General features: G+C 39.4%; 2 protein-coding genes across 2 annotated transcripts; one reads left to right on the top strand and one right to left on the bottom strand.

The window, feature by feature from the left end:
• Nucleotides 1-23,001, top strand: pkd1l1 (polycystin 1 like 1, transient receptor potential channel interacting). Its single transcript, XM_023326790.1, has 49 exons — nucleotides 1-182; nucleotides 2,478-2,659; nucleotides 3,986-4,269; nucleotides 5,825-6,323; nucleotides 6,475-6,643; nucleotides 7,044-7,283; nucleotides 7,381-7,513; nucleotides 7,606-7,809; nucleotides 7,999-8,180; nucleotides 8,591-8,794; nucleotides 8,928-9,091; nucleotides 9,185-9,301; nucleotides 9,379-9,549; nucleotides 9,914-10,003; nucleotides 10,085-10,264; nucleotides 10,354-10,431; nucleotides 10,509-10,651; nucleotides 10,951-11,071; nucleotides 11,173-11,311; nucleotides 12,017-12,206; nucleotides 12,283-12,339; nucleotides 12,422-12,781; nucleotides 12,866-13,267; nucleotides 13,364-13,515; nucleotides 14,167-14,267; nucleotides 14,411-14,609; nucleotides 14,738-14,821; nucleotides 15,007-15,214; nucleotides 15,803-15,909; nucleotides 16,020-16,119; nucleotides 16,194-16,322; nucleotides 16,407-16,580; nucleotides 16,887-17,073; nucleotides 17,195-17,289; nucleotides 17,371-17,669; nucleotides 17,794-17,878; nucleotides 17,985-18,125; nucleotides 18,363-18,469; nucleotides 18,552-18,662; nucleotides 18,745-18,850; nucleotides 19,033-19,095; nucleotides 19,610-19,689; nucleotides 19,797-20,031; nucleotides 20,119-20,223; nucleotides 20,428-20,565; nucleotides 20,635-20,769; nucleotides 20,878-21,093; nucleotides 21,190-21,351; nucleotides 21,685-23,001. Exons 1-49 carry the CDS (start codon nucleotides 1-3, stop codon nucleotides 21,877-21,879), a joined length of 8,205 nt encoding a protein of 2,734 aa, XP_023182558.1. The 3' UTR covers nucleotides 21,880-23,001.
• On the bottom strand, nucleotides 22,438-24,989 carry LOC111606135 (heavy metal-binding protein HIP-like). Its single transcript, XM_023325810.1, has 6 exons — nucleotides 24,666-24,989; nucleotides 24,506-24,568; nucleotides 24,356-24,418; nucleotides 24,165-24,227; nucleotides 23,888-24,013; nucleotides 22,438-23,794 (listed from the first exon to the last, which is right to left on the bottom strand). Exons 1-6 carry the CDS (start codon nucleotides 24,940-24,942, stop codon nucleotides 23,514-23,516), a joined length of 873 nt encoding a protein of 290 aa, XP_023181578.1. The 5' UTR covers nucleotides 24,943-24,989; the 3' UTR covers nucleotides 22,438-23,513.
• Nucleotides 24,990-25,062: the final 73 nt, after the last annotated feature.

Here is a 25,062-nt window from a genome sequence, read left to right as displayed (position 1 = left end):
ATGGCCGCCGCTCTTCTCCGCGCACTGATCCTCGCTCTCGCCGCCTCCTCCTCGCCTCCGGGTCAGGAGGCTCCGCTGTGCTTCGTCCGGTGCGCCAACACCGGCTCCGTCCGGGCTTTTACGCCCACGGGTGCCGGTGACCTTGACCCGGGAAGCTGCTCTGCGCACTGCCTGCGCGAGGGGTGAGTTGGCGCTGCAGCTTCCAGTCAGGACTCAGCATGATAGCACACGTGAAGGTTGTGTTTGTTTGTTTTTTTTTGTTTGTTTGTTAGAAACCAAATTTTATTGCAAAAAAAAAAAAAAAAGTCTAAGTTTCTAAAATAAATAAATAAACAATTTGCATGCTGCAGCATGATACACTGGAAATCTGTTAACTGTTAGAATGCAATCAATAAATTTGAATAAATTAGTTAAATACCATTCAGTATTTCACATTTACTTATGCAGCTAAAATAGCTGTGCCAAAAGAAATCAGGGCGCTAACTTTATTTTCATAACCGTTCACAATTAAGCCAAGCCTACTGAGCAAAAACATTTGAAGTGTAACCTAAAAAATGTAATGTGATGCAACTTTTCTGGTACAACAACTGCTAAACTGTGTTAACAGCTGCTTAGCATTAAGAAGCTTATTGTTGTAGCAAGTTTGCCTTTTGAATTAGCTCTTCCACTGAACCAGTTAGGTTGGACAGAAACTTGAATTCTTGTTTGAGTACAGCAGCCTTTCCCAGCCATGAGCCTCCTGAGAGCGTTTAACTCTTACTATGTTTGCTCTTTTAGTAAAAGCCAATTAAAGCAGCCTTACTGTTCTCTGCTTGTTACTGTGAAAATGGCCGACAGTTGACTGAGGAAACATTTTCAGTTAATTGATGCAGATGTTGTAATAATTGCTAATAAAACCCATGTTTACAAACAAACATGTAAATCTGCACATCTTCATCTGAATGATTAAGATGTTCATCATTTTAACAAGTCATATTTGGTACCCTCTAAAATCCTATTTTATAGTGCACCTTTGCTTTTGTGAAGTCCAGTCATAACATTTGATCACAAGCAGGTTTTTTAAGTAATCCTCTAAAACACTTTTGACTTATATTACGCCTCTGTTGCTTTTCTGCATTCTCAGTTCATCAAGCATTTTGAATGTTAATTGTTAGTTTATAAAAAAAAGGCAATATTTTTTAGTTGTAAGAAAAATAAATTTAAAAAAGCTAAATAGTTCATCTGTATTCTAGAAATCTGTTTTTAAGTCCCAATTTTGTTTTTTTGTTTTTTTGCATAAAAGAAAGGCTTCAGAAGACTTAAATGGGCAAGTATTTGATCTTTGGACCAGTTTGAAGTTAGATGGAAACAGAAACATAGCTCTTCAAACACTATTCTGTTGAAAACATGTTGTTGGAAAGAGTACTATAAAACGGAAATTTTGAGGTTATTAAATATTAACCAATAAACTAAGTCGGAAATTTAGCTAAGCATTATAGTTTATACATGAAATGTAATGTTCAACTTGAATTATTTTATTTTGGTAACAAATTATTTCAAACGATTTTGATTAGAAATTAGCTCGATGTTGGCTCAGTCAACTATTAGCCTTTCTTGTTCTCGTAATCTTTGTTGTCCCGTAAAGAACTGTAATTTGTATATATTTGTATTACTTAACTTATGTTGTAAATCGATATATTATTAGAATAAGTGAAGAACTGTCAAAGACTTTACGGTTGAGAACATTTTTGTTTTATAGCAAGAATTTAAGTTTTTATCCAGCATTTGCTAGCTTAGCAACAGCGCTAATCCTAAAATCAAACTTGCTAGCAAGTTAGGCTTCCAAACCCAGAGGTTGCCATCTTAGCTCAGCCATCAGGAAAAAAATGTTTAGTCTCAATTTAGTCACATTTTATGTGATTAAATTTGCTTAGTCATAAGCAAATTTAACTTTTTATTTTTTCTTTAAGATAGCAGAATTAACAAATAATATTTTAATTATCAGATAGAATTCAACTAATTTAGTACATTAAAAATGGTAGGCACCATTTAGATGTTTAACATATCATATTTCTACCCATGAATTAAAATCTACATAAACAAAATGCATAGGCTACTAGCTGTACCCCAATTTCATTGGATAAATACTTAGTTTGTCAACATGTCTTTAAAAAGTAGTGAGATATTTGTTGCAACCTGTTGATCATTGCTTGTGTTTTTGTTTCATTCAAGGTGCCAGTATGCAGCATTGTCTTTGGAGACTTGTTGCTGTGGAAACCAGCCTCACACTCTGCTGGTCAGCGCTTGTTTTATCTCTTCTCTTAGAGAGGGGACAATAGACGTGATAGAAGGAAGTGAAAAACAAAGGTGGGAAAAAGCGCTGTCTTTTTCTATTTTTTTATTTTTTATTTTTAGGTCTTCGCTTTCCTCCTTGATCCTCCAAGACTCCAAAAAATATTTCTGCAACTTTTCAAGTCAGCTGTCTGTTTCCATTTCAGTCCCATCTATTACGTGCCTCTTGGAATTGTTGGAAGTGGACAAGAAGGATCTGAGTTACGAAGCGAAGGACCATTATTTCTCTATATGAGTTTGTCAGCATGTCCTGAGGGAGAGCAGGCAGGGAGGACGTGTGGAGTGACAGTCTCTGGAAAGCTGGCTGGATGCTGGAGGCAGAGCACAGGTCAGCTGTTAGTGTAATTTACTGAGCTGAAGCTGTTCAGTTTCTACAACACGCAAAACTCTCTTGTGCTAAAAATACGCTATGACTCAAGCAGGGTTGTTTGGGGGGGGGGATGGCTTACTCTATGGGTATGTGAAAATGCAGTCATTTTCAGGAGATAAGAAAAGTTTATTTATCTCAATAACTCGATTCGCCAAGTGACACACACTGCATACACACACAGATTGATGTTTTCAGTCCTTTATTTCTGTTAATTATGATGGTTGTCTGCTTGTGGCTGAAGAAACTCAGCATTGCAGATACAAATCTTAATACACACCAGTAAAAACTTGCTAATACAGAAATGTGGACTTTATTTATTCTAACTTTTGATGTCAAATGTCTTGTATAAATGATGTATCTTGTAGATTTGAAGTCAAACACTCCTATCCAACTGAGAAAATAGCTACATATAAGTAGCACGTAACAACAAGTTTGAAAGACATAGTAAATTCTATCAAACCTCGCTTCCTGAAATTAAATTAAATTAAATTAAATTAAATTAAATGTAATTTAATTTAATTTAATTTAATTTAATTTAATTTAATTTAATTTAACTTAACTTAATTTAACTTAATTTAATTTAAGACACATTGTAAACAATGAACACAAATTTATTTATAACATAAATAAATAGGCATTTATTTATTTATTTATTTATTTATTTATTTATTTATTTATTTATTTATTTATTTATTTATTTATTTATTTATAACATAAATAAATGTATGTTATAAATGTAAACTATATAACATAATTTAGCCAAGCAGATAGCAGATTCTAAAAAACTCAAAGTAGTTTACAAAGATCAAACTCAATGTAACAACATGCAAACAAGTCACATCACAACCTGTGAAACTATGTTAATAAAATAATGATTATTAGACATATAGAAGCTCTAAAATGTGAGAAACTGAGGAATTGTGAATGTACAATAAGCAAAACCTAAGTAAATCATCCGATATAAAGTCAACTATTAAATAATAAATGTCTCTAAGCTTCCTAAATGATTTAATCCATAACTGTAAGTTGTCTCATTAATGTTTCAGTAGTTAAGAGAACCCTCTGTTATTGTGACTTCCAGACTGGTGATTTTATGCTCTTATGTCCCGGTATTTCTTTTGGAAATATTTCCCAAAGGTCAAGGTTCACATCCTGTGTTGTGTGATTAGCCCTTTTTTGTGTCCTTGGATTGGATGTTAAAAACTGCAGGGAACTATAACATCCTTGTAGTAATGTTTCTTTAAATGCTTATTGACATCTGCTTGTTTATGACTCTCCTGTTAGACGTTCACAGCACCTTCTCCACCCTCCACTTCTCCGTCTCAGCGCTCTCTCCTGGCAGCTATTTACGTCAAGGCCTCCTTGATAACCTCTCCTGCCGTCCCTCGTCACATTTAGGCTCCAACAGAAAGCCTGTTGAGGCCGAAACTGTCACCCAGCAGGCATATATGAGTGAAGGCGGGGAAGTTCTCCTCTGCTGGGGTTTAACACATAAACAGAGAGAGAAAATACTGGAGGATGTAGAGAAAGCTAATCCTTCAAGCGCCGACTGCCTGAAAAGCATTTTGGTGAGTCAGGATGTATGAACACTTTTGTTTTGGTCACTTTTTGAAACTCGTTTTTAAAATTGTTATTATTATTTGTTTTTACACGAGAAAGGCATCTCTTCTCAATGTGACAGAATCAAGATAGAAATTTCTGAAACATTTATTGATGCTGCCAAACACAACTCTGCAAGTTTTTCAAAGGAGAATCAGTAAAAAAAAAAAAAAAAAAAAAGAAAGAAAAAGACAAAGAAAGAGCTAGAAAATCAGCTATGTGTGAATTTTTGCTTATGTTATGACTGGATTGTCCATCTAATGTCAAGACATAAGATGTGTTTCCATGTTTTAAAAATATTTTGAACATTAATTTAGTGTCACGTCAGAGTGGTGGCATATTTGTTTATTCACTTGTCGGACAAATTAAAATAAAAACATGAAGTAAATCCAAAAAAATGTATATAAATATATATATATATATATATTGTGTTATCCTATAACAAATGAATAAATAAAAACCTGTAATGATCAAGGTTATCGATCGATCGAACTGGACATTTTTGGATATTTTATTTTCTGAAGATGTCAAATCGGTCAACATTTTTATATGAAAAAGGTAATAATTTTAACCATGTAAAAACCTCTTTAATTTCACTTTAGTAAACCTCTACAGTATTTTTTATATGCATAATAAGTGCAGTATGGTAAATAGATTTTGCTGCAATCACTTTGCTGATGTGCACTGTGTTCAGCGTTGGTCAAACAGGAGGTTTACAATAAAACCCTGGAACTTAAAAGAAAAAATAAAATAAAATACTATGACTGTATTATCCAGTCTCAGAGACTGATACACACATGTATGTAAGTTAACAAGTACATACTGGTTAGTTTCTGCATTATGTGAAAACTCCTCAAAATAATTTTACCACCAATACTCTACTAATCCTTTGTAAAAGATGGTAGCTAAAGCCGATAATCTGTGGGCAATCAGCCAATTGAAAACAAAAAAAGAAAAAAGAAAATCTTGCACAAACAAATGTTTTTGTGTCTAGTAATGTAAAGAAAAGAAGCCAAAACATGGGTCACAAATCTAAAAATCATTATTTATGTATATATATATATATATATATATATATATATATATATATATATATATATATATATATATATATATATATATATATATATATATATATATATATATATAAAAGTTTTATCAACCATCTTGGCTAATATATTGTCACAATAATAATAGGTGTGTATGAAAGGCCAGATGTTGCTGTTTTGCAACTAAAGTCATGACAAAATCTTTTGGTGTACAAAACAAATGCATGTTTTCAAGTGGAAAATTAAGTCAAATATGAATCATTATAGACTAATCCATAAATTCCTATTTTCTTCAAAAATCTCAACATCATGTCTTCCATTTAAAATACCTGAGGTTGTAGTTGCACATACAGAATAAAGGCTTTAGTTCTATATAAAACTAAGGTTCATTTTTACATTTCAAGCATCAACAAGCCCTCCTTTAATCACACATCGTTGAGCTTCGGATGATCTTTATGCGCCTTTTGTCCTGCAGGTAGTTGCATGTCTTTTCATCTCCAACCGCAGCCAGGATGTGTCTGACAACAAGACGGCAGCAGGTGATATTTCTGACAACAGCAAACTCTCGAAGCTCACAGTGGAAGCAGAATCCAACCACAGTTCTGATAATCCCAGAGACTGTATCTGCACAGAGAAGCACTGTAACCACGAGCTGCTGTTCGACCTCGCCAAACGGGTCACATCAAACCAAACGTGTCTGGTTTCATGTAGCATTTCAGGAAAGTCAGTTGCGACTGTCTCTCTGCTGGTTAATGCAAAGGCAAAGTACAGAGGCAGCAGCTGCACCGCAGGGGTCGAGGCAACAGTGGTTTTGCTTTTCACCCGCAGCGGGCCTGTTGCAAATCAGGTGCGAGCTGAGAATCAAGTCTATTTTCAGAGCAAAAGTGTGATAATGTGTGTCAAGGGGAAAAGGAAGTCAGAAGCTAAATATATTACAACAGAGCAACCACCAGCTCAGAGTGAGAAGGAAAAGGGTAAGAAGTGAAACACTCTTAAAGAAGTGTAACTCTCTTGTGAGTGATTACAATTTGTGTACAGTTTTTAAGAATTATTGCATGAATGGATTTTTTTTAGGCTATTAGATTTCTGCACTGAACAAAATTATTGATTTCTTTCCCCCCTCAGATGTCAGGATTTATGCAGAACGGCAAGTGTATCCCATAAATAAAGACATAGTCTTCCTGGTTGTCACTGACATACCTGATCCTGTAAAATTCCTCTGGGACTTTGGAGATTCCAAAGTAGCCAGAACTGGATTAAGGACCATCACAAAAAGATACCACAACCCTGGACGGTACGAATCACCTGTAAAATATGCAAATTTAAAAATGCTTTCTACTTATAAGCTTGTTTATGTATTCATAGATTTGTTTTTGGGTTTTTTTCTGAAAGCAGTTATCTGTCCAAAATAAAGTAAATATCGTATCGTATCATACCCGATCCGAGAGTCAAACCCAGGACAAGGCCTAGCTGATGCAGAAAATGGATGAATGGATTGTTTAATACATTTCTGCATAGCATCACATTACATTATTTCGTATCATCTCAGAATATGTTGCATTGTCATGTCACATTTAATCACATTATAGCATATCTTACAGTAAAGAAAGAAAAAATGCTTTCACTGGTACAGTTTTTTTTTTGTATAATGTTTCTTGCTTAGACATAATTTTTATCCTCCTCTCTTCACATAGTTACAATGTGGTAGCGGCTGCATCTTGGGGTCAAATGTCGGTCACCTCGGATGTGTTTCCCGTTGAGATCCAGAGAGTTGTGAAGCTCAGCAGGCTGGATCACCAGGCCTCGGTCTTAAGGAATCGGACTCTCACAGTAACATGCAGAGTCAATGTCGGGACCAACCTCACCTTCATCTGGAGCTTCGGAGATGGAACAACCAGACCTGGGCTGAGCACAACACGTCATGTCTTCCACAGGCAAGCCAGGGAGTTTCACTGAATTTAGAGACTGTTGTATTTTTTCAGAGCTTCTCTTTTCCATAATGCACTGAGTGTTTGTGTTGTGTGTCAGCAGGTTGGGAGAGTTTACAGTCAAAGTGATTGCGTCCAATCTCATCAGTTCTGCGTCTTTGAGCAGCTACGTCTTTGTTGTGGATCGGCCGTGTCGGCCTCCACCTGTCAAAAACATGGGTCCGCTCAAACGTCAGGTACAAGATGTAACTCCACTTCAGCCTCATCATACAAGAAGATTATTTAATAGGTTAGTGTCAAAGAAGTTAAGCCTCATTCTTGTGCTAAGTTTCAGAGACATGAAGTTATCCATCTGGGTGTGACATTTGAGTCAGATGTGGAGTGTGACATATCAGAGGGCCTTCGCTACTCCTGGACTTTACTTGGTTCTGGAGGCCAGATTATTCATTTGCCTCACACAGACACACAAAGACAAAGCCTGATTCTCCAGAGCCATCTCCTGCAGTATGACACCTACATGGCCATAGCGAGAGTAAGTTGTTTAATGGGGAAGAGAACCAAAATCATTTAAAGAGTCCAACTCAAATTAATCCTCTAGTTGTTTTTTGTCTTTTCTTTGTTTAGGTAGTTGAGGCTTTGACCCACATTTATGTCCCAATCCCATATTTACATACCAGAGCATCTTTGATTTCTACTCAAGTGAGGTTTCTGTCCTCTCCAGGTTCAAGTTATTGGCAGTGTGGTGTACAGCAACTATACTGTGGCTTTCCAAGTGAAGCCAAGCCCTCCGGTGGCGTTCATCCAGGGTGGCACCAATGTCTTTATTGGCAAAACAAGCAGCAATGTGGTCACCCTGGATGGACAGAAATCCTATGATCCAGACTTCCCTAAGAACCCTCTCAGGTACAAACTTTCATCCATATTAGACACTCAATGGCAAAGGTTTATATGATTCAGACACAATATATTAATATTTTCATGGCAGTGTTACAATACATGAATTTTTAGCAGGCTTTAAACCTGGAGCAGCTCCAACTGGCAACTGCTTGGTCTATTTTCTGAGAGTTCAAGGAAGGCTCAGAAACTTCTGAATACAATGAACATTAATGACTGAATTGCAAAATAAGTTTGATTGGACTTTTCTTATTTGTTTACTTCTGTTTTCTGATCATTGATTTCTGTAGACTACCTTTGGTTGGAAGCAGTAGGAATAAGTTGCTAACCTTCCACCATAATTAAGATTGGTTGTATTTGCTTTAACAGTAACTGGAAGGTCATCATTGCTTCCTCTTATTATTTTTCTCTCTCCATAGTTATAGTTGGACATGCAAACCAGTTTCGAGCATCACCAGCTCCTGTTTTGACCAGGACATTCCCACTTCATCCCCTGAGCTGAAATTCCCTCTCAGTCTGCTGAAGCCCAAGTTTGACCAGTTCCAGTTCACGCTTACAGTCTTCAGCGGAGAGCGTTCGGCTTCATCAGAGGCTTTCCTCACAGTCACTTCACACCTGACTGGGTATTTGCTCATTCCTTGAAATAAAACTGATGCGTCCACAGAGATATGTATGACTAACTGGCGAACAGGATTGAATACATTAAAAGCAGCAGTGGGCTAAACCATAAAATTGATTTGAACATGTTGTACCCAGGAAGGTCTCCGTTTTCTGCCATCAGTGCCAGGGAGATTATATGAACTGGGATCAGTCATTTTCCATCCATGCACTTTGTGAGGACTGTAACATTCACAGTGAACTCATTCAGTACACATGGAGTCTTTACCTGGTCAACGCTTCATCCAAACCCATCACAGAGGGTAAACAAAGATCAATTTGATCAGCTTATTGTTGCTTTTCACTGGTTTTAATGAATGTAAAAATATCCTGACCTGGTTTTGGTTCTCTTCCAGTCCCATTCTGTTACACAGTAGATGTCAGCTCCCCTTCAGCAATTCTGGAGGATCCCACCACATCCACCCTGACTCCTGAGATCTCAAAGGAAAGCAGAGACAAACCAGATCAACCTGGTGCGTTAGTCTGAAACAGATTGTAATAAAATACGGTCTTCCACTAAATCTACTTGCCCTGTTTGTTCCCCTTTTAGATTTGTCAAGGTCTGGTTCTTCCCATACTTCTGTCCTTGACCAAGACAGTAGACTGCCTTTAGACCACATCAGCCTCAGTGGCATTTCTAGAGAAATCCAAAGTGAGTCCTCTGCCGACTGGAGATATGCTTTTCCTTTAATGGAGGCCGATGATGTAGCGCATCAACCAGGTAAATAATATTTGAGTAAAATCTTCCAAATTTAATGGGTTTTTTTTAGCTTTGCTCACAGTTTAATTGTTCAAAACAAACTTCCTGAATTATATTAGCAGGTTAAAGCCCCTTTACTATGGAACTAAATATGAATTATTATGGAACTAGATATTAATTTTGGCTTAGAAGTCCCTTGTAGCCAGTGTGCATGTTGTGGTTGTACAAATTTTACTCAGACACAGAAAGAAAAAAGTTGTTGCCATGTTATTTCTCCATGCACTTTTTGTCTAATGATGCTTTGTTACGCTACGTTACGTTACGTTATGTGTTATATTATGTTGTTTACAATCTTCAAAATCCAACTGTAATTACTTTTTAAAAGTCAGTTCAGCAACAGGTTCTGATGATTATGATGCTCCGTATCCAAGTGTGGAGGAAGGAGATTCAGGGGTATCAGCAGGAAGATCTTACGGTATAAAACAAAACAATCCTACAACATCTGTCTTCCATTTTTGTGCAAGATTGTTGTCTAATGAATCTCTTACTTTACTAGGTATAGATACTGAGCGCTTCAGTCCAATTGATAACTCGGAGTCTGATCTGACGCTACTCAAGAATGAGGGAAGTAACCTGGTGGATCCCAAACCTTCTGTAGCGATTCAGGAGCCAACTTTGCTAGACTTCCACCGAGATGCAGTAGAAACAGGCCTATTTGAGTCCTACACTTACACAGGTGGAGCCTTCAGAAGCTTCATAAAATCATATCATTTAAGTCAAATCTTTCCTGCTCGATGTTTAATTTAGCATCTTTGGTTATTTCAGGAATTTCCTCCACTTCGCTGATTTTCAGGGCCTTCAGCCTGAAGCCAAGAAGCATTTACATGTTGCAGGTCACTGCCAGTAAGTTTTAACACCCATGTGTTAAAGAAAAATAGATTATCAAGGTTGTTTTAATTGTTTTTTTGTTTTTTTCCTAGAGTCTCAAAATAATTGGATCGGTCAGACTCAGCTGTTCCTAAAAACAAACCCGGTCCCAGAAGGTGTGAGGTGCCAGGTTCAGCCCGTCGAAGGGATGGAGTTACACACTCCCTTCAGCATCTTCTGCACCTCAGGACAGGAGGTCTGAAACGTGTGCTGGCAAACTTATTGTGTATTTAACACTTTATTTATCACATGCTTCATCCATGAGATCTATTTCCAAATTATTTTCTGTTATCATTATGTGAAATATCTTTTAATTTGGTCTTCCATTCTTGAATAACACACCCTGGCAAGTTTTATCCTTTAAATTTTTAACAACACTTTCATTGGAAAAGTCATCAATTGCATCAGAATTGCAGAGCACCATTTAAATTTGACTTTTTTTCCCCCACAACTTTGAAGTTTTAGTTTAAATAAGTGTCTTTGTGTTGATATAAGGACTTAGAGTACAAGTACAGCTACAGTATAGGAGGCAGACCCCCCAGGATGATGTACCAGGGAAGAGACTTCCTGTACTACTTCAGCCTGCCCTCTGGTGACCCCAGAGATGACCATGAAGGTGAACATTTGGCGCAGATTAGTGAGGTTTGACACTCATCAGCCTCATTAAATTGAGGCTTATTGGACTGAATAATCTCGTTTGCTGCTGTATTTCTTCAGTAAAAATCTACACTGAAATCAGAAGCAGCAGCTCTGGATCAGCCACCAAACCGTGTCCTGTCGCCGTCCGAGTCAGACCAAGCTTCATCGGAAACAGCTCATCCTCTTCGCCGACTCATCGTGATCCTGCTCTGGAGCTGTAAGAAACAAAGTCCATCAGTGCTTCACCGGGACATTTGTGTTTTATTTAGAACCAAACAATAGAACTATTAAGGCAATTTTTAAAATTCAAAATTTTTTTGACAAGACATACTTCATATGTCAAAAATTGGAAGAAAATAAAAAAGGAAAGCTTATTAAATAGATTTTTTAAACCATGTTTTAGATTTTTTTTTTTTATGTGCTTTTTGAGGGGAATTTAAAACATTGGAGATTAACCAAGCCCACATGACTTATAAAGCAGTTTATATTTTGGCAGACACCAAATACAACTTATTAAGTAAGAATTTATAATTTCTGTGTTGACTTAAGCATCCACATGAGAGCTTAGTGATAAAGTCAACTATGAATTTTGGCATTCACTATTTTAAAATGGACTTTACTTTTTTGTAAGGACAGATTTTGATAATAGTTTTTTTGATATTTGGTGATATATTAGATTTTGATAATTGGCAAACATCAGGTTCTATTTACTTATGTTCTTTTTCACAAGAATATCACAATTGATGACATTTTAAAAAATATACATATTTAGAAAATGATAATTTCTGAAAAAGTACTTTATTTGGAAGCATTGTTGCAACAAGTGGCATCAATTAGACCATTTAATAGCTTTTTTTTTTTTTTTTTTAAATCAGCAGGACTACAGAGGAGTCTAACATGTATTGTTTCTTTTTGCCTGCAGCTCAGAGAGTCTGAGGAACTTGTCCACGTTAGTAAGGCTTGGGAATCCTGTTGAGATCCGTAACTACGTCAGCCTCCTGACCAGCGTCCTGAACAAACTGGGCCAGGATGCTGAGGCTAACACACACGCACAGAGACACACTCGCAATGTGCTCATTCACACTTTATGCGATTTCAAAGGGCGTGATGAGGTTCGGACACAAAGCCGTTGCACTGCTTGATTCAGTCTGCAACAGTCTGTTATATCTACTATGGCTTTGATTTTAGAAATCGGTTGCTGACAGCATCATTATTCTCAATGAGCTTCTACAAGTTACTAATCAGGTGAGACATGAATGTCTGCTCAAAAGGGAATATCCTGAATGATAAAAAGGTTTTCTGACCATTTTTATTCTCCCCCTTTCAGGTGACATTCATGAGCGTCAGACGTGTAGCGACATTCGTCCGGTCTGCTTCAGAGATACTTCCTGAGTTTAGTGCTAACCAGCAGATGCTCTACAGTCTGATCAACTCGGTGTCATACTGCCTCCAGGTGGTCACAAGTTGTAGCTGCACATCTAAAGCAGCAGCCTCTTTTAACAAAACCCGTGTTTTAGAGCCAGGATCCCCCACAGCGCCAAACACGAAGGATCCTGAAAATGCATCTGACAGCTGCGCACAGAGCTCGCCCGCTGGCCCTCACCGCCAACACGGAGGAGCGGTTACAGCAAACCGGCTGGGGCAGCTTGTGGAGGAGATTCTGCAGATTGCAGCAGACCTGATCCTGGTGCGTTCAAGAGTGCTACTTCAAATTTAAACTATTTTAAACAAGTTTCTCAACTGGGATTCATTCTGACTCATTTATTCCCAGAGGGATGTTTCGCCCCATGAGGCCGAGCAGCACAGAGTCACCGCCGGCCTCATCGACCTTCTCGCTTCATCCCAAAACCGAACCTCTCTGATCGTCAGGAGCGGCTTCACCACCGTCCGCATGCCTGCTGCTCTGATCCAGAGCGTGTTTGGGCGCCGCGCTGGAAGGGCTCGACTCGGGGAGCAGCAATCCTGCGTCTTCAGAGTGCTGACTCAGCTCGACCGCGACCTTTGCCCCCACGACGCACAACTCAAAACAGGGGGAGCTTTTACTCTCGCCTCCTTTTCCCAGCCGACCGGACCGGTGGTGGATTTCAGTCTGTTTAAGTGCGACAGGAGAAAAATCCAGATTCACTCACTCCCTCAGCCAGTCAACACTGAAATCCAACTTCCAAAAAGAAATGTACTCTTTTTACGCTCTCTCAAAAATGGTGTCTAGATCTCTGTGTCTACCAAACGGCCATCATGCCTGATTTACATGCAAAATTTCCTGCTGTAGGAGAGCCCCTCCGGTCGGTACGTTCTCCTTCATAACCAGATCAGCTACCACAACTTCAGCATCAGTCAGCAGCTCCTGCAGCAGGCCATCCAGATCACTGTGGCGTTCACACCGCTGCCCAACAAGCCTTTTCCCATCATGCTTCTCTTCAGGTAGACTTGTTGATTGCACAACAAGGACACAAACAGCACTCTGTCAACCTTTTCACATTTTGTAATGTTAAAATCCAGTATTGTGAAAGAGAAAACTATCTGAACGGTATGGCATGCATTTGGATTCATCTCTCAGTCAACATTTATAACCACATTTCATAATAATTACATCTGCAGGCCTATTGGGGTATGTTTCTACCAGGTTTTCACATCCAAGCATTACAATTCTTTCTCAAGCCTTCATTGTAAAAAAAAGAAAAATCAGACAGTTGATTAGCGAGCATTTTAGAACCACATTTTTTAAGTCTTGCTGCAGATTCTTAGTTGGATTTAGGTCTGAACTTTAACTGAGCCACTTTCCTGCTTAGGTCAACTTCCACCCCAGTCTTAAGTCTTTTCTAGCCTCATGTTCTCTCCCAGGATTAAAATTGAAAACGCATCCTTTATTCTTCCACTTCCACTTTATAAGTAAAGGCAAAGGTAATTTTATTTATATAGCACATTTCCAGCAACAAGGCAATACAAGGTGCTTTTATGCGCCACTTTGTTTTGATCTATCACACCCAATCCGGATAAAATGCAACAAACATAACAAAACGTCTCATTGTCAACAATAATATGAAACTAGATCATGATTGCTGGTTGTTTCAGGATGTTTGAGAGGCCAACTCCCAGCATGCACCACCTGAAAAGAATTCACCAGTGGGAGCAAAACACCATCCGTGTAACTCTGCCCCCTTCCTATCTCGGCGGTAAGAGGATTCTCTATTAGAGTATCTCTAATGATCACTTTTAGCCCGCTTCCTCTTCTAGACAACTCCGTGTTACTGGAATTGCTTTGGCTTCACTAGAATTTCTGCTCTATGAAAAACAAATAATCTCATAAAATTTCCAGCTGCAGGCATTGCCCACATGGCGCTGCTGGACGCCGAGTTTGCAAGATTACGTAGAAGCAAGCTGCAAAGCGAACAGGTAAGCTACAGCGTGACAGTGGACAGCAGTCTGTGTTTGTCCTGGGACGGACAGCAGGGGGCCTGGACGCACCACGGCTGCAGGACACACCAATCGGACGCGTCTTCTGCGGTGAGCTGCAGGTGAGGCATGGTCTGTGTGCGGACAGACTTCCAGAATTCAAACACATCCACATAGTCTAAAAAAAAAAACCCCAAACAAAACGCCATGGTAAAACTTTCGATTTGCATCTTGTTTTTGTTCATATTAGTTGCTACCAGCTGAGGCCACTGACTGTGTTTCAGCAACAGGTCAAGATTAGCCAGGTCACAGGAGATCTGGATCCCTTCCTCAGGTGACCTCTTCCCTCATTTCCACCTCATTTTCACATGACAAAGAAAGTGTGATAAATTTTTTAGGGATTCATTTTCAATATTTTGAAAAGACAATGGGAAAAAATGCTCAGGTTTTATCTTGAAAATATTAAATAAAACCGTACCATAGGACTCCACTGCACCATGTTTTTTCTGTATTTCTCAGTGCATCCAGTGATCCAGTTGTGCTCAGTATTCTGGCGGTCCTGCTGGTCCTGTACATCCTGGGGCTGGTCTGGTCTCAGAGAACCGAAGTTTTGTCCAAGGAGAATCAAAGGCTCTACTTTCTTCCTGACAACAATCCAGCAGACCCGTACCTCTATGCTGTTTGCATTCACACTGGTCTCTGCTCTGCGGCCCGTATGACTGCAAAAGTAAGCCTTTCCATGCTCATGAACATTTTTTTTGTTCCCACAACCGACTGTGATCTTTCTGCATTTATCTGCAAATAGCAGTTTTGTGATGGTTGCAGAGAAAAATATCTGAAAGGTATGGAGAAATTGTGTTGGATTGTCTCCATGCAAAAATGCCTCAGATTGTTCTGCATTACCATAGACAATATCAGTTAGGAAGCATTTAGAGGACTGATTTTCACACACACAACCCATATGTACATAAGACAAGAAACAGCTGTATGCATCTGACAGACACCCCTAGTCTCTCCAAAAATACAACTCTTTATTTTTTTATTTTTGCCTTTTATTTATACAAATTGTCTCATCGGGATCCAAGATCTCATTTACAAAAGTGACCTGTGTTTGGATAAAACCAACAAAAAATGACAAACACAGCAACAAAACAAGAAAGTAAGAAATATGTCTTAATTACAGAAGCTAACAAAATATAGTTTAACAAGAATATTTCTCTTTTTGTCATAAAAGAAATGTGAATTAAATGAAATGCAATAAGTATGAAGTCACATACAAATATAAGAGCTGAATTCTGTTTGCTAACTTTCATAGGTTTACATGACGCTGCATGGTGAAGACGGCGTCTCACAAACAAAAGAACTTCAAGCCCCAGGGTGCACTCTGTTTAGAAGAAACACAAAAGACACCTTCATACTAAGGTGAAATCCTCTCCACCTCTATGTTTTCTTAGCAGCATAGCAATGTTCCCCACTTCTTAATATTTCAATAACACTGCTGAGAAACTTCGCTTTGCTTCTGGCCTCCACAGTGCGGCCGACAGCCTGGGCCCAGTGTGGGGGGTTCATGTTTGGCACGACAACTCTGGAGATTCCCCTGATTGGTACCTCAAACAAGTGGTGGTGTCAGAGGTAGACATCAGAGGTTTAATGTCTGCTTGTCTTCCCAGTCTGTCGGCTGAACTGTTTAACTGCTTGTAAACCAGGTGAATAGAGGGCCAGCGGCGGAGCGCTCATGGCTGTTTGACAGTGAACGCTGGTTGTCTGTGAACGAGGGCGACGGTCAAGTGGAGAGGAAGCTGCGCGTCTGCTCTGGGGAAATGCATCCGGTTAAGGTGCAGCAAGTGGATGCAGACATGAAGCCTGGCTTCATTTAAGCCACAGTGCGACTCTCTGTTTCTCTCTGTGTGTTCATGCAGATGCTGCTTCTCAGGTTCTGTGACTTCTTGGCTGATTTCCACATGTGGCTCTGTGTGTACAGCTGCCCCAGCCCCAGCTCACACACACGCACTCAAAGGCTTAGTGTTTGCCTGCTTCTCCTGTTGGGGTATGCGTGTGCCAACACCGTCATCATATCGCATACAGACGATCAGGTGGGTGGAAACAACGTTGACGACCATGTTTTACCATGGGGATCACAGAGATGTCCGGGGATATCATTTAATAATTAAGTCGCTTTATTGATCAGCTGTAATGGATTTTATTTAGGGGTATCAAAGTGAAGGTGGCTCAATGCAACCGCACACCACTATTTAATGTGAAAAGCATGTACGTTTTTTTGTCCTCTTTACAGTTATTTGCTACGATTTATTCTTCTATGAGTTAAAATCTCAGTGAAATGCACAGAGGGCTGCCTCAACTACAAGTTATGTGGTTTCTTTTTTTCTCCCTACTTACAGCTGCCATTTGAGGTGGGCGTCGTCGATGTGTCGGCTGCTTCCGTCACAACTGGACTGCGAAGTGTGATGGTTGTGTTGCCTGTAGCAGCCCTCATATCTTTCCTGTTTCGACTGACTGGGAACACACGGCCGGGATCGGGAATTCAACGTGCAAATTGCGAGAAAACTCCACAGGATGATTTTCAGGGTCAGGTTTGATTTGACTCTCTGGTTCCATCGAGCTTCATGGTTTCTGTTGCTTTATTTTGTTGCGTTGCCTTTTGCGTGACAGTACCTGCTGCGTGTGCCTTGTTTGTAACGTCTTGCAGAAACCTTTTCAGCAGACGACAGCGAGTTGGATTATCATCTGTCTTGGGATGGCCGCCGGAGGTGGAAGCAGGAGGCCTCGAGGAAAAAATACCAGGTTGGCCTTTGAATAATGTATCAGAACTCTTCTTTCACAGTAATATAAGTCGTTTTCTGAAGTCATATTTCTTTGCGGTAGGATACAGACATCAACTCAATTTCCTCCATTCGTGAAAATAAAGGCACGGATGAAGAGTCTGCGATCCAGACAAGAAATGACGATCTGCTGCATAAACTGCTGCTGACTTCTAAAGGAAGAGCTGAAAGACGCTTACCTGAGCAGGAACGGTTTAAAGATTGCACGAACAGAAGAAATGCAGGGCAGACCGAACAAAAAAAACTTAGGACACCATCGTTCTGGTGTCATTCTCTGAACTGGGCGCTCTGTGCGCTGTTGTCTCTCTCCTGCTTGGTGGTCACAGCTACAAATGGAATGAGGTAGAGCACTGGTTGTAGCTTTACCTTTCTTTTCTTTCTTTCTTTTTTTTTTTTTAAGAAAACAGCGGTAAACATCATTAATACTTGAACAATATGTTTGTATGTGTGGATTGTCTTCTGTCAGATTCAGCAGCGGCCAGGTTGTGCTTTGGATACACTCTCTTTGTGTTTCTCTTTTTGGCTGTATGTTCTTCATCCAACCAGTTGTGGTAATAACAAGAACAATTCTGTGAAAAAGAAACATATTTTAACCAAACTTATAAGTGCTTCCTTGGAATTCATCAATAATATAATTCTATTATTTGTTCTCTCCAGATATTTGGCATGACATTGACTGTCTGCTTTTGGTACAAGAAACCCGCAGACTACCATTGTTTTTTCAGCAAGAAAGATCCTGATGTACCAGAACAGTTCATAAAGTCTGATCTCTGTGAGAAGACTTCATCTGTGGAAAAGGTGAAAACGAGACTCTTATGTTTCAAATTCCATGTAATTTAGAAATATTTATGAAGTGATACAACAATACTTGGATGCTTGTGGATTAACTTGATACTCTCAACTGTGGGGATTTTCATTTTAAGCTTGTTTGTTTCTTTTTGGTGGTCAAGTTATCCCTCAGCTCAAGCCCAACATGGATGAATGTATAATCAGAGGGGTTTTCCGCGCTGATGTTCAGTTTCCGTGTTTCTGCAGCTGCTCAGGGCTCGGCACCTGCGTCTCGCTCGCCCGCCGGCTCCAGCAGAGCTGAAGAAAACTTGTGGAAAGAGGAGGAGAGAGGCTCTCATTCAGGAAACACTCAAGTTTGTCTTTGTGTTTTTAAGTACATTTGAAAAGGTTCGAAACAAGAATTTACCCCCCCCCCACCCTTTTTTTTTCATGTAGGGATTTCTCTTCCTGCATCATTATGCTTCTCCTGTTGGTGTGTATAATCTCTGGCAGCTCAGTGAAAGAACATCAAAATCTCAACAAGGCCGTAAAGAGACACTTTATAAGGTAACACCCAACCATTGCATTGACGCAATCCAGATATAACTCACAAACATGGAATAAAAACATCTATATTATTTTTTGACAGACACAGTTTTACGTTTAGCTCCATAAAAACACACGAGGACTGGTGGAAGTGGACACAGTCGAGTCTGCTCGACTACCTGTACCAGAATTCATCAGCAAAACCCGAGGTGAGCCAAGTCAAAAATTCTTCAAAAAAACCCCACCAAAACATCGGATATAAATGTCCATTTTATCCATAAAATATACGTAAAGTTTTACTTTTCGTATTTTAAATTAAAATAAAAACTAATAGTGAGAAGAATAATTGATGATTCTTTTTTACAAAGTGTTGCATTGAATAATTTTTCAGCAGCCACACGTAGTCATTGGAGAGCCCATCATACAGAAGACAGATGGCTCCAGCATATTTCAGGTAAATTAGAAACATTCATAATATGAAATTTTCCTGTAGATCTAAAACATGCTACAATGCAAAAGGTTATTTGGGAAGCCTCAAGGCAATGTATGCTATGATTTGTTTAAAAAACCATTATATATTTCTAACAAGATTTTCTTCAAATATATTCTTAAATGAAATACTCTCTAATGGTATAAGAAAAGAGTCTTCACAAATGGCCAAACAATAGTATAACAGTTTCTTTACACTCTTTTGTTTTACTTGTTGCCTTTTGTCCACTGTAAAAGAAAAGAAGCCGAAACATTTGCGGATCACTGATGTACATGGTCAGTTCAGAATCCATCAAGATTCTGAATGAACAACTATAATAATAATTTCACCATCTTTGCAGTAAAATATCTGGTACAGTTTTTGGAACTAAAGCCTGGTTCTTATCCATCTTTTGTTTAATGTGGTGTTTTAAATGTATTTTCATTCACACGCCTACTATCTGTTCACCAAACTCAACGTCATTTTCAATTTATCCCAGAGTCCTGTGCTGACAAAACCACTGACATGTGATCATCCGTGTCAAGAGAAAGCTCCTACAGTCAGTTTAGGCCACACAAAGTGAGAGCCATGCAGACACAAACATTGTTTACTCATGCCAATAACTGCTGATGCTGATTCTGTGACATTATGTGTATTGCTTTGTTTTGTTTATTGTTTTTCTGCAGGTCTGAAGCTGCATCAAAACTCAAGATTTTGAAGTCAAGCAGATGGATGAACCGATGGACGGTGGCCCTGAAGGTTCAGTTCACCTTGTACAGCCCTGCGCCTCACTTGTTTAGCAGTGTGAGTCTGATCTCTGAGCAGAGCCCTGATGGTGTACTGCTGCACTCCGTTAAAGTCCAGTCAGTGAGGGTGTTACACAGTCCTACGCCATGGGACTATGTTGCCATGGTTTCCAAGGTAAACTACTCATTCTAACCTGGCAGAGACACATTTGAAGAATCTGGAACTAAACGGACTGAAGTGATGTCTTCTCTTCCACACCAGCTGCTCTTCCTGTTCTTGATTCTACTACAATCCTGCAATCAAGTGTCCATTGTTGCACAGCGAGGGCTGATGGGATGCAGGAGAAGACCTTGGATGTGGCTGGATGTAAGTGAACCAAATTTTCCATCACATCCACATGGATTGGTTAAACAGGGAAACATACTAAAATTATCCAACACACTAATAGATAAAGGGCCACAGTAGCTTTACTGAAAGGTTAACCTACCTGAAATACTTTAATAAAGTCATAAACATGCCTGATTATGATTCAAAAACGCTTTACTTTTCTGCTCTGTCTCTCCACTACAGGTCAGTCTGCTGCCAGTGACTCTAATCTGTTATTTTTGTTTGATCTATCACTCCACCATGATCATGGAAGTTGTGAGTTTGCTGCAGATCCAACACAGAGGACGTGTTGATGTTAGCGCTGCGGCTAGCTGGGAACAGGTGAGAGACTGAAACAAAGGATGGCGGGTAGATTATTGTACCATTATTATTTGCGTTTCGTCTGTGCAGAATATTCGGACGCTGTGGGGGGTTGTCCTCTTCCTCCTGACCATAAAGTTTGTGACTCTGCTTGGAATGAACAGAACATTAAGTTCTTCAGCTGCAGTTCTTTCACAGACACTCTCCAGCCTCTTTTGGCCTGTGGTAAAAAAAAAAAATTATACAGTAACAATGCTGATATATAAGTTCCCAAGATGTCGCAGAACCTTCGCTTTACAAGGTTTTGTTTACTAATGCTCTTTCACCTGGAAGGTTTCAGGCCTGATCCTGCTGCTGGCGCTGTCCTGCTCGGCTAACCTGCTGCATGCAGGGAGCTGCTGGCCGTTCAGCTCGGTTCCTCACTCCCTGCAGACTCTGCTCTGTCGTTACCGTGGACTCCAGGTCAAAAAGAACCGCCTCCGCTCAGGACAGGATTTCTCTCACTGGGTCGTTCTGTTCCTGACAAATACTGCAGTGCGCACAGCGATGGTACATATTTCCAATTGAACTTTTGGAGTTTAAAAGAGGATTTTTTATTTATTTAAATAACTTTTGCACCCTGACAGCCACTTGTCTTTCTTACAGGTAATTGGGGTGATATCCTTATTGGTGAAAATGGCTAGAAGACCTCAAAGCAGGAACATTACTTTTACCACAGGGGAACTATTAAACTACTTAAGAATGAAGGTGTCTGAATTCACTGGATGGCAAAAACCAGCAAGGATGGATGATTATGATAAAAAAAGGGTAATGAAAAACTATTAAGCTAAATTAAAAATGAGATGATATAGTATTAAAATACATGTAAAACTGAAATAAATGTTTTAAAAAATCATGTGATGACTCCACATAAACTGAATTCGTTTGGATTTATTTACTTACCAAAGGTCACCAGAATCTTTATTCACTAGCAGAATGCAGATTGTAAGTTTGGTTGAGGCATAAAGACTAGAAGTCAGATATACATTCAATAATTTTTATTTGCTAGATCAAGAGAAACATTTTACATTTGTGAAAAAAAAAATACAATCATTCATCTAAACTTGTCTACCTCCAGTAAAAGACCATTAATCTTTCCAGACCTGTGTGCTTGAGGAGTTGGAGAGCTCCATAGACGAACTGTTGCTCAGACTCGACGTCCTTTCCAACAGCATGGACCAAACAATCCGGTACAGAGACGGGGACCGCCCTGTCCTCCCAGCCTCCCCACTGTCCTCCAACATGGACACACAGGTGAGCAGCCATCTTATCCAACATAACAACATACTTATATAGTTCTGTTATGGAAAATAGAATTTATTTGGCTTCATTGATAGTCATGGGGAAACTAAGTAGTTGTTGCTCTCAGCAAACTCACACTGAGGTCTGAACTCTTACTACTGGCCTTGGTCAGCATGGTAACCATGGTTCCAGTTCAAAGCTGGGCTAGAAAACCAATGAGCAAGACTCACTTTTTCAGAGTTACTCTGAGAAAGTTTCTTCTGTATGGATGTTTGACAATAAAGTATACAACACAATATTTGGCTTAAAAAAACTATCAGAACCAAAATCTTTATGTCACCTCTATGGCATGGTGACTTCATTGACTGCAATGAAGCATTGCAATCAGTGAAATCCTTTGTAAGCTAAATTATTCCGGAGCCAAATTGGAGGCCGTGAGTCTAAAATTGAAGGGCTGAAAAAGGAAATAAGCAAGGTTTTATAACGGCCTAGTCAAAATCCAGAAATCGGCTCCTTTGAACTGCTAGCGTAAGTGAGCTGTGCAGAAATGAATGTTGGGGAACATCAACGATCTGAAGACAAGGGTTGAAGAAGAACGACTGAAGACACCGATGAAGTCGTACGATTTATTAAAACATGTGATGTACAATACATTGTTTTCAAATGGCTAACCAGTTCTTAGCTGTTTATGGTTCTGTCAGGAATGTCTGAGGTCACAGACTGTGGTGAAAACACAGAAAACAGGGAATAAAACAACCCAAGAGTCACATGAAAAAACAACCCCTCCTGCAGCTGGCCTGTTCAGGTAACAGAATGCGACTTGCAGCATTTTCCTGAAGCAAATATCAACGTGCACTCAAATAAATCTTTCTATTACCACCAGGTCCGAGGTTGAAGTACAAATCCAAAATATTTCAAATAAATCATTAAAAATTAAAAACTGGATGGCATCCCCAGAGTTGACCTCCTCCGAAAGGCTTCGGTCAGAAGATATTTGTGAGAAACGACCTGAGCTGCAGGCTGGAACCAATCACAGCTGCTGGTTTACTGGAACTCAATATAAGCTGGTGGAGGTTCTGGTCCATAAGGAGCCCGAACCAGGAGAACCATAATCCATTATTATTGTTTATAAGCAACTCTGGGAAATGAATGTATTAAAGTATTCATTGTCAACCAGTTCTTTCTTCTTTAGCACTGACTGCATCTTTACAATGTTGTATTTTTTTTTCAAATGACCAGCAAGGTTGTACTCTATTGGAAAAATTAACCCTTAATCTAGAAGAAATGTAGCACACCTTTTTACAACAATAACATAAGTTTATCAAATGGTTACGTTTTTTTTTATATTGAATGCTTATCCTTGGATTCTGAGAAGGAAAGTGCTTTTATTCTGTGAAATAATGACATTAAAAATCCTTGTTGTCTCTCAGTCAGAAGGTCCTGACCCAGGTCTGTCTGCATGGAGGCTTCCAAAAGCATTTTTGTGCATATCCTGATTTAATGTGATGTAGTGTTTTATATGTTTTGGACCGTTTATAAACGGGTTTTACCCGAGTCATCCTGCACTTTGTGACTATTTCTAGAAAAGGAGCTCTGGACGTGCATTTTACTTTCTTAGAACAAAATTTCATTTTATTATTGCTGGCAGTGAACTAAACAGAATGTCTGTGTGTTTTTTCTATACAGCCTCACAAGGGGAAAAGCAAAAACCCACTAAAGGTGGTGTAATTATTTCCATCGTCATACAAACCGTGATTACTCAAAAGATTCATGTAAACCTCATCGCCCTGTTCAAGCTGAAGGATAATTGCATTAGATATGCTTTCATGTGAACCATCACTTACTTCAAAAGAGCCCATAACATGCTTACCATTATGAAACAAATGAATACCAAGCGACATATCTTTTCTTTTCTCAAGCAAAGTATATCTGAAGTAGTAGATTCCTTTGACTGGGGCTGTGAAGAAACCTAGAACAAAAGAAACAGCAGGAGATATAAACACGGCCCATCTGCCCACATTCCCGCCTGTTGTTTATTAGTATGGGGGAAACAGGTTGGTACCTGTAGATGGGTTGTAGCCTTGGCCAAAGTTTATGAAGACTTTACTGAACTTCAGCGTGACGTCAGTATTAAAGGGTCCAAAGTATCCACTGGTGAGGGCAGTTGAGAACACCACCTTTGGTTGATCTGTGTGAATGTTTTTTTTTTCTTATTGAGAGTGACAATACTTCACTTAAGACAGAGAGCAACATTCATAACCACTTCACCTTGTATCAGTTTTACTCACTCTTCTTATTTCATCGTCAAATGTTTTACTTTTAATTCTTGCTTATTCTACCTTCATACTCTCTCCTGATCTCCTCCACCTCCTTCTCATTGGTGGTCATTCTGGCTTCCAGCGCTGAAAGAGGTACAGCAGAGAGTCTTTGAAGACAGAAAATGAATCTATGCAACCTATCAAGGTGAAAATCAACTCTAAATCAAGTTGATTTGGAGTTAACATGAACATGCATCCCATTTTCAACTCACCCATGTTCTTACTCTTGAGAGCCTCCACCTCACTTTTGACGATGTTCAATGTGTTCTCCAACTCTGCAAATACATTTAATGTTTCCCACAGTGAGTGGAGCACATTCTGTCCTGAACTCAGAGGTTACCATATTTGTCTGTCTTCCTCACCTGCATTCTCCCTCTTGATTCCCTCCATTTCCTTCTCAATGGAACTTATTTTGACTTCAAGGCCTGCAAACATGAAAATATGGGTTATTGTACAGAAGATTTGTGAATTTAAAGAGTAATCACTGCTAATTAAAACATCTATCTTTGCGACATGCATCACCTAATTTTTCTTCCTCCAGCACCTCTATCCTGCTCAGGTAATGCTTCAGGTCAGTCTTCAGTTCGATGGTCATGTCTCTGAGCTCCTTCAGCTCGGCCCAGAGATCCACGGTGTCATTGGTCTCTCTGGTACTCTCAGCCTGATTTATTTCAACGCCTTGAATCTCAGCCTGGAGACCTTGAGCTACAGTTTGAGCAGCTTCACTGTCCGCCTCGCTGTGAGCCCAAGTCCAACACTGACAGAGGAGCAAAATGTGAAAAACGACAGATCTTCTCATCCTGAAACGTCTGCTGCTGTGGATGGTTTGTGTTGCAATCTTGGAGGACGTGCTCTCCACCGTGTTTTATACCAGCAGAGAGCAGGTCACCAAACAGAAGCCTGAGAAATAAGCAGATGT

The sequence above is a fragment of the Xiphophorus maculatus genome, chromosome 21 (assembly GCF_002775205.1).
Source record: "Xiphophorus maculatus strain JP 163 A chromosome 21, X_maculatus-5.0-male, whole genome shotgun sequence".
NCBI lineage: Eukaryota > Metazoa > Chordata > Actinopteri > Cyprinodontiformes > Poeciliidae > Xiphophorus > Xiphophorus maculatus.
This window is presented reverse-complemented; position numbering and strand designations above follow the sequence as displayed.

Coding starts and splice junctions, on each gene's coding strand:
- LOC111606135 (XM_023325810.1), bottom strand. CDS start 24,942: ATGAGAAGATCTGTCGTTTTTCACATTTTGCTCCTCTGTCAGTGTTGG. Junction 24,228..24,355: donor TCTCAAGAGTAAGAACATGG/GTGAGTTGAAAA, acceptor TACCTCTTTCAG/CGCTGGAAGCCAGAATGACC. Junction 24,014..24,164: donor GATCAGGAGAGAGTATGAAG/GTAGAATAAGCA, acceptor ACATTCACACAG/ATCAACCAAAGGTGGTGTTC.
- pkd1l1 (XM_023326790.1), top strand. CDS start 1: ATGGCCGCCGCTCTTCTCCGCGCACTGATCCTCGCTCTCGCCGCCTCC. Junction 9,550..9,913: donor TGATGTAGCGCATCAACCAG/GTAAATAATATT, acceptor ACTTTTTAAAAG/TCAGTTCAGCAACAGGTTCT. Junction 18,470..18,551: donor CTCATTCAGGAAACACTCAA/GTTTGTCTTTGT, acceptor TTTTTCATGTAG/GGATTTCTCTTCCTGCATCA.